The sequence below is a fragment of the Lissotriton helveticus genome, chromosome 7 (genome assembly GCF_964261635.1).
Source record: "Lissotriton helveticus chromosome 7, aLisHel1.1, whole genome shotgun sequence".
In the NCBI taxonomy this organism is placed as follows: domain Eukaryota; kingdom Metazoa; phylum Chordata; class Amphibia; order Caudata; family Salamandridae; genus Lissotriton; species Lissotriton helveticus.
Window position 1 is genome coordinate 1,737,427,513 of NC_136068.1, and position 8,875 is coordinate 1,737,436,387.

Below are 8,875 nucleotides of genomic sequence, written 5' to 3' on the forward strand. Positions count from 1 at the left end.
TAAAGTATTTTCTATACCCATTTCTTGCCCCTCTGCCTGATCATCGTTAGGCAACTCTCTTTTCTAATCATCCCTCCCCAAATATATAATCTCTCTCTCTCTCACACTCTCTCACACACTCTCTCTCTCTCTCTCTCTCTCTCTCTCTCTCTCTCTCTCTCTCTTTGCCTACCCCTGCCTTTTCTTATTTACCTCTCAATTTCTTTCACTCTCAAGCCCCTTTGTTATCCCTACACTAGCCTCTCTCTCCATCTCACGTTCTCTAATTTAAACCATTTCCTTCACCCAATCCTCTTTGTCTAGCTCTGTTCCTTTCCTCCTGACTGTTCAAGTACCCTATGGCCAAGATGCCCTCTGTCTCTACGCCCCCCTCTCTCTTTCATCCCCAGTCTCTCTTTCTAAGTTTTCACAGATTGGCATCTCAAATATGGCTGCAAGTAAGGTTGTCCCTGTGGCATCGTATCTTTGAATGTAATGCGCAGAAGACCAGGGGTGTTAGTGGCCCAAGCATGAGTGGTGCATGGAGAACGGGGGAAGGGAGGGAGGGTGGGTGGGTGGTTGGCTGGGGGTGTTGACAGCAACACACACCAAGGCAGTTTTCCATTAACATGTTTATTTTTATGCAGCTCTTTTGGCAGCAATTGGCATGATTCATGGCAGCATTATTTTCGGACTGGATCTCAACTTCAAGGCGTTCTCCTGGTCCTTCGGCTTGGGGTGGTTTGCTGTTATATTGGCCTTTGCTTCTGGTAGGTGTTCCTCAAACAACCCTCACCCATGGACAGTTTCTACAGTCTGATTAAGAGCACTGCATGGGTTAACAACACTTTTCATGGTATGCTCTGACTGTGTGATTTTAAAGGCTTTTATCGAAATTTGTAAAAAGACACAGGGGGCTATGTACAAGTGGAGTGGCGCAGTGTGGCGTTAAACACAGGGCTGTAGCTTAATTACAAGGATATGGTGGACCCCTGTGTTTCCCCCTGCTCTGGCGCTACACTTAGAAGTGTAGTGCCATCGCAGGCACCCTTGCACCACAGTGCAAGGGTGACTTTGTGCAGTGGACGATGGTTTATGTGTAGGAAAGTGACCCTTCCTGCACATAAACAATCCTAAAATGCCATTTTGTCACTTTTATGTGCCTATGTACAGGAAGGGGGACCTTTCTGTACTTAAACAATCCATGCCATTTTGCTTTTGTCATATGTGTTGCACAAGGCAGCACACATGGAAACAGCAAAAACAAGGAGAAATGAAGCATTTCCCCTCGTTTCACCAAGTTAAGACCAGGTTTTCCCGGTCTTAATTTTGGCGCGGCCTCCTATGTACGATGCCCTTCTACATAGGGGGCAGCGTCAAAATTAATGGGTTTTACGGTGGAATGGCTACCGCAAAACCCACTGCCCACCCCATCCATGCTAACCATATCATGAAAGGGGGCCTTATTTACAAGGCAGCGTTGAGCCACGGTAAGTGGCTTAACGCTGCCTTGTAAATAAGGCGAAGCCCCTATCGCCACCACAATGTCGGTAAAAGTGATGCTGTGGTGGCGAGAGGGGCTTGTACATATGCCCCATAGTCTCATAATAAAGACAATGCATAATGGTTTGTCTTTTAGTTTTGTTACAACTTTTTAAAATACAAAGAGACTTACTATATGACGTGGCTTCATCTGAGGCATCATTGGTGATTAAGCCCAAAGATAGAAAGGCGAAGAGAAACAGAAGAGAAAGGAGATAGACCCAAAAACAGGGGTATCATTAGACTGGTATTGGATGAGCAGCTGCAGTGATCAGTTTAATAGTTACTATCAGTCTGAATCTATGCAGAAGAGATGTGATGAGATTCTTGTTGTATTGGTATGGAACATAGCTATAGGGTTTTCACTTTCTGAAAGTATAAATCCAGCTTGTTCCATAGATGGTGCAATGAGTGGTTGTGAAAGTTCATGTCGATCCCTGTGTTGTCCACACACTTTTAGCGAAGATGACCAAAGTCCACCAGTCATGATAAGATAAGTTCTTGAATGACTTCTATTCACATAATATTTTTTATTCCTATAGTCAGTAGAAGGTCAAGGAGGTGTAGGTCATTACCATTTAGGTGAGGGGTTGGTGAGAAGAACCACAGACCTAGGGTTACAGCATGGGTATTAGGGGAGTTTAAAATACTTTATTTATATTTTTCTCAATCTCCATCCAAAATGGTTTTTGCCACCTTACAATTGAGTAACATATGTCTATGCAGGCTGATGGGTTGTGAGAGTTCCAACATAGGTCAGATTCAATAAGACTAGATTTGAAAAGTTTATCTGGAATCGTAATAGCTTTTTGTCATGGTGCTGGAATCAGTGATTGTTTTGCCTAAGACTCTAATCTTACCAATTTTCTGTCAATCCTTCTGCCACTGTATTGCTTTTTCTCCCAGATTGGTGCTATTTTAATCATGCTTCCAATTCTTTTTTTCTCTTCCTAGCTATAATTTGCGGAATTGACCACAAATTGGAGCCTGCTTCTCAACAGCCGTTATTAGAACGTGTCCGGTCCTGGAGGGGGGGACCAGTTCAGCACCAAATTCATCCGCAAGTGGATACCAAACCACCCCCTTATTCACCACCAGAAGGGGCAGTTCTTCCACAGTTGGGGCCTCAGGGGCAAATTCAGACCTATCAGACACCTCCAATGACGTATGATAGCCAATCCGGATACACACCGCAACCGGGATACCAGCCTACATCAGTAGCACAGTAGTTAATTAGTAGCAACCAGAAAATCAAACATAGTCTCCAGCTTTAATACTCCTAGGAGACAATATTTGATGACACCTCAGGAAGTGATTTCATACAGCCTTTGCCGTGGTCCGCAAGATCTATAATATATTTTGTTTTTCAAATACGTTGCCCTTGTGGTGTAATTTGCATTTATTTTCTCTGCATGGGCTCCTACTTTTTTCTTGCTGGCTCCATTCCGCTGATTATAGTGCAATATGAGGTTTTATTTGCAAATGTATTTTGCTCGCAAAATCCGCCTAGTGTAAATTCCACTGTAATATTCCAGTCGGGAAGAGTTGGTGCTTTACAGCAATGACGTGTACAGCAGCTTTTCGAGTAGGTCTATAAATGTAATATATGTTGAGCATCAGTTGTGGACATGCTGTGTAATAATCATCCACTAAAGTATAAGGGAAGAACACAGCGCACAAGTGAGGACCTTACCCAATGTCAGATAAAGAAGGCCTCGCTGTTGAACTTGATACTTTGTTGCTCTTTCTTTCTGATCTAGCCAAATTGTGTTCTTACTAACGTTTTTCTTTTTCTTTCTGGAACTAAAGTTGCAAACATGATTAGGGCTATAAGTATTGCCGTCAGCTCCTCCACACAAAATCTGACTATTTTATACATCAAATTGATGGGATTTTTAGCTCAGGGAACTTCCCTGAACTATGGAAAAAGGCCTCCATTCTACCACATCTTAAAAAAAACTATTTAGAAACAGATAATCCAGCAAATTATCGCCCTATCTCAAGGCTGCCATTTCCAACAAAGATAGTGTAAAAACAAACTAATTTTGAATTCACACGGTTCATGCAGGACAATCAGATATCGGACCCTGCACAATTCGTCTTTAGGACCAAACATAGCATGGAGATGACTTTAATAAAGACTACAGATGAAATAAAAACTATTTTTGATAAAGGAGGGTCTGCAGCACTTATCTGACTCGATCTGTCGGCGGTGTTTGATACTGTTGACCATGCCACCATTCGAGGAGCCGCATGGAACCTTCTGCAGGCGTTCCTGTCGGAATGTTCTCAAACAGTGGACCTCGGCCACCATAGGTCAATGCCATTTACTCTCCCTTGTGGGGTACAACAGGGATCATCATTAAGCCCAACAATGTTTAATATATATGTGATCTCCTTGGCAGCCCTTATCAAATCCTATGGCTTTCAAATAAGTTCATATGCAGACGATACACAAATAGTGTTATCAATCACACACGGACGGGAGAAGAAAACTGGGGCTCGCTTTCATAACTGCATGAAGGCCATCTCCGGATGGATGTCAGCCAACTGCTTAAAATTAAACTCTGGTAAAACAGAGCTCCTTATATTTGGAAATATCCCCACTATCTGGACGCCAGAGTGGTGGCCAGACGTGCTGGGCACATGCCCATCACCCACCAGGAAAGCAAAAAACCTGGGGCTGATTATGGACAATAAACTCGCTTATGGCGACCACGTAAGCATGGTGGTCTCAGCCTGCTTCCTAATCCTCAGGATAATAAGAAAATAAAGATCTTTCTCCCTGAAAGAAGTCTCAGGACAGTGATCACATGCCTCATTATGGCAAGGATCGACTATTGCAATAGTCTTCTTCGAAATACTCAAAAAAAGCACATCAATAGACTGCAAATCGCTCAAAATGCAGCAGCAAGATTAATCCCAGGCACTCCCAAATGTGTCTCTGTAAAGAAAGAGCTGGCACAACTTCATTGGCTCCCCATGAGGCTAAGAGTACATTTTAAGGCCCTTTGTATGGCCTTCAATGCCCTCAATGGAACTGACAGCAACCATCTGAGGCAGAAATTTAAGTGGTATGTGCCCACTAGAAATCTTCGGTCCACAGAAGCAAAATTATATGTAACTTCCCTGATCAAAAAGGCCAGCTGTGGTGGCAGAAGCTTCATCAAATGTGTCTCCAAAGCTTGGAATGAGCTCCCATTCCACCTGAGGAACTCTCCAGATCTCCTCTCATTCAGGAGGGGGCTGAAAACAAGGCTCTTCACTCAGTAATTTCTCTTCACAGACATCCAGCAGGCATGCACAGCGCCAGGACACCCCAGGGTAACCGTGCGCTATACAAGTTCCATTAACATAACAAAACATAACACCCTCAATGACTGTCTTAAAAAATTGGGCATCACTAACAAGACTTACTCCAGTCGTTTTTAACAGACAGGGAGCACTCAGGCATGTTGGGAAATTTTAAATCTAAACACTTTCCCCTCCCGTGTGGGGTCCCCCAAGGATCCTCCCTGAGTCCCCTACTCTTCAATATTTATATCATCAAACTCTACTCTCTGATTAGATCTTTTGGGTTTTCATCCACTTCGTATGCAGTCGACATGCAGATTGTCGTTTCGGCATCAAACAAAGCAGATTGTATATACTTCCCAGTTCCAGAACTGTTTAAGAGTGGTCAGTAACTGTATGGGTAGGCACTGCCTTAAATTGAACTCGCAGAAGACCGAGGCCATTCTATCTGTCAACAAAACACCAATTCTGGAACCAAGCATGCTGGCTTACAGAGCTGGAAACTCTTCCCATCCTGGTCCAAAAAGTTAAAAATCCTGGAATAGTCATTGACGAGAAATTAAATCTTCATAAACACATTTGTTCAGTTATCTCTTCTAGCGTTAATACTCTGAGAATTATTAAGAAGATTCTCTCGTTTATTCCCCTTACCTCCAGAAAAACAGTGATTTCACTACTAATCCTTTCCAAATTATATTATTGTAATGATCTGTACATTAAGCTCCAAAAACAGTACAAATGGAAATTGCAAAGTATTCAAAACACAGCAGCTAGGCCTATCCTTAATGTGCCCAAATTTCACCCTGTCTCAGCTTCTAATAAAAAGCTCCACTGGCTTACAGTGGCCAACTGGATCAAATTTAAGGCACTTTGGGCCATATGTATCATGCAAATTAGCTGCAAATTTCGGCCTTTGCGAATGCAAATTTGCTAAATGGGATGTATGAATGAAAATCAGGTGCAAAATAAGGAATCGCAAAATTTGCGAATTCCTTATTTTGCAATTGCATTTAAGGAATCACAAATTTTGTGATTCCTTAAATGCAATGTATGAAGCTAAAAAAGAATTGCAAATTGTCCCTAAGGAATCGCAAATTACCACCAACTTCAAGTTGGTGGTAATTTGCGAATTTCTTGAAAAATTCCCATTTTGGCATTTTTCAAAGTGACATGTGATGCACATACATGCCCTTAGGGCATGCATGTGCACCACATGTGCACCCATGCTTATTTCAGGGGTGCAACAGGGTTTCCTTTGGACACCCCTGCACCCTTGAAATTATTCTCAATTTGCGATTAGCAAATTGCGAATCGCAAATTGAGAATAAATTCCCATTCCTTCCTATGGGCCTCCTGGCCTATAGAAATTAATGGGAAAGTATTCCTTAGTTGCGAATTCGCAATTTGTGAATTCGCAATTAAGGAATATCAAGAAATCGCTAAAAAATTGCGATTTTCTTGATACATACCAATTTGCGATTCTGAAATAGCGATTTCTTAAAAATCGCTATTAGAGAATCGCAAATTGGTACCTTGATACATATGGCCCTACGCCTTACTTATAAAACCGTACATGATTCCGGCGCCAGGTACCTTAAACAATCCCTCTCCAGGTACATGCCCAATCGAGACCTAAGATCCAAAAATACGCTGATGATCTCTCACTCTAGATTTAAGAGACTCAAATGGGGGGACAGTTGTTTCTCCTCTGAAGCTTCAGTGCTGTGGAACAGCTTGCCCATAAATATCAAAGCAGCTCCCACTTTACTGAGTTTTAGGAAACTTGTAAACACTTGGCTTGTAAGCCCTTGGCCTCCCCTGTCCCTTCTACACTGCAATACCCCAACTCAGCGCCAAGACACCCTTGGGTAATCATGCACTTTAGAAGTTTCCTTAACATAACATCACACAGCAGTGAATGTTTACTGCCTCACCATAAAGCAACATCTCACTAGGCCATGGTCTTTGCCCTTCCTCTGTCTCCATCTTCTCCAGCCCTGGACAAGGTTGGAAAGGCCTAGTCAGTGAAAGAGGTGTCATCTCCGCCCTCCCCTGGGCCATCATTGCTTGTGTGCCTTCCATTCACACAGTGCTAGTGGATGGATGGACTACTATGATCTGCCAGCCCTCGGTTTATCCTCTGAGCCCCCTTATGTCAAGTAGACCCAGCTGGCCAGCTCGCTCCATGCCGAAACTAGGCCTCTTCATGTCTTCCCCCCCTGAGCATTGTGATGGAGCTTACTATTTGGCTAGGTAGGGGCTGGTCCAACAACCTCTCTTCGCATTACTTACTGATGCTGCCGGATATTGCATATGGCATTATCTAGGAGATTAGAGGGCTGCCCTAGAGCTGCAGAGCCATGGACTTTGAACCGGCATGGGATCACTGCCACCTCTTGGTATGTAAGCATTGCGGAGGAAGGGCAGGGACCAGCATTGATACCATTAGGCGTGTCACAGTGTTTTAGGATATGAATGCCTTCTTCTGCATAAGTGAACATATATGTGTATTTGTGCGTGTATTTTTGATGGTGTGTTAAGTCAGGGACAGTGAGTTACAGGCATGCCAAAATCGAACCCATCCATGACATAGTGTGACCTCACTGGACACATGCTGACTAACCCTCATATAATAATGACACATTAGTGGAATATTGGGGACATTTCTGTAAAAAACATGCTAGGTCACCCTCACAAGGCAGGCTATGAGGGACATTTCTGGGTATTCCTGACAAAATGCAAATGAAGGCCAATCTCCTACCTATTTCATACTGGCTACCCCTGGCAGTGATGCAGCATGAGCGACTTACTTATGTACATTCTTGGTGGCACACTAGCTAACCCAGAGATGATGATGACCAATTAGTTACATATTTGTTCCCATTATTGGCATAGTTATGCCTATCCCTAACATAACAGTGATGAAATTCTTCACCGTTTGATGGACATAAGATATTCAATGATAAATCATAAAATGAATGTATGTTAGTGTTTGGTGAAAATGGCAAGAACCTGTATTCCCTGAAAATGTACATCTGGAATTGCATGACAGACATACCCGTTTTCTTTCATGGAAAAGTCAACTTATGTTTGAGCTTTTACATGCAAAATAAAAATGTATTTTGTGGAGTTTTTTTTTAATACTTAGAAACATGAGAGATGATGTTTCAAATAGAAAGAATGTATGTGTGAATAAACTGTAATAGCAAAAACAGCAAATTGTGGTACCTTGATACAAGAGGCACTTCCTGCCATGGCTGTTTATTGGAGGTAGTTTATCATCTATACTGATAATGCCTTTAAGATATTCTCACTACTGTTATGTGAGCTCAGAATGTAAATAAAATGTACTCTGTCTTTTATGTGAGCAGAAAATGTAAATAAAGCGTAATCTGTCTACTATCTGACCGTGTGATGTGTATATAACTGAGCAGTAACCGGGCTCTGTGAGCATGTAGGATAGATCTAGCTCTAATATGTGCTGCAGGATATATCTCGGTCTACTATGTGTTTTAAGTTATATCAATAGCTGCTATGTGTTTGATGATATTAGCTCCGCTGCTGCTATGTGTTGTAAGATATATCTTGGGCTGCTATCTGTTGGAAGATATAGCTAGCTGTGAGGTGTGTTGTAAGATATATCTAGCTCAGCTATGTGTTGTAGGATGTATCTAGCGCTGCTGTGTGTTGTAAGATATATATAGATCTGCTATTTGTTGTAAGATATATCTAGCGTTGCTATGAGTTGTAACAGATATCTATGGCTGCTATGTGTTGTAAGATATATCTAGCTATGCTGTGTGTTTTAAGATATATCTTGTCTGCTATGAATTGTAAGATATATCTAGGGCTGCTATGTGTTGTAAGATATATCTAGGAGTGCTGTGTGTTGTAAGATATATTTGGCTCTGCTATGTGTTGTAAGATATTTCTAGCTTTGCTATTAGTTGTAGGATATATCTAGCTCTGCTGTGTGTTGTAAGATTTTTCTAGCTTTGAGATTAGTTGTAATACATATCTAGCTCGGCTGTGAGCTGTAAGATATATCTAGCTTTGCTAT

At 42.1% G+C, this 8,875-nt stretch overlaps 1 protein-coding gene across 1 annotated transcript in view; it reads left to right on the forward strand.

Annotated features, from left to right (window-relative positions):
• The window catches only part of LOC144770720 (uncharacterized), a 45,637-nt gene extending 37,418 nt beyond the window's left edge, over positions 1-8,219 (forward strand). Inside the window, exons 4-5 of the mRNA XM_078655452.1 lie at positions 627-749; positions 2,476-8,219. Of these exons, the coding sequence (XP_078511578.1) occupies positions 627-749; positions 2,476-2,750 (398 nt within the window). The 3' untranslated portion in view covers positions 2,751-8,219. The remainder of the gene's footprint in view (positions 1-626; positions 750-2,475) is intronic.
• Positions 8,220-8,875: the final 656 nt, after the last annotated feature.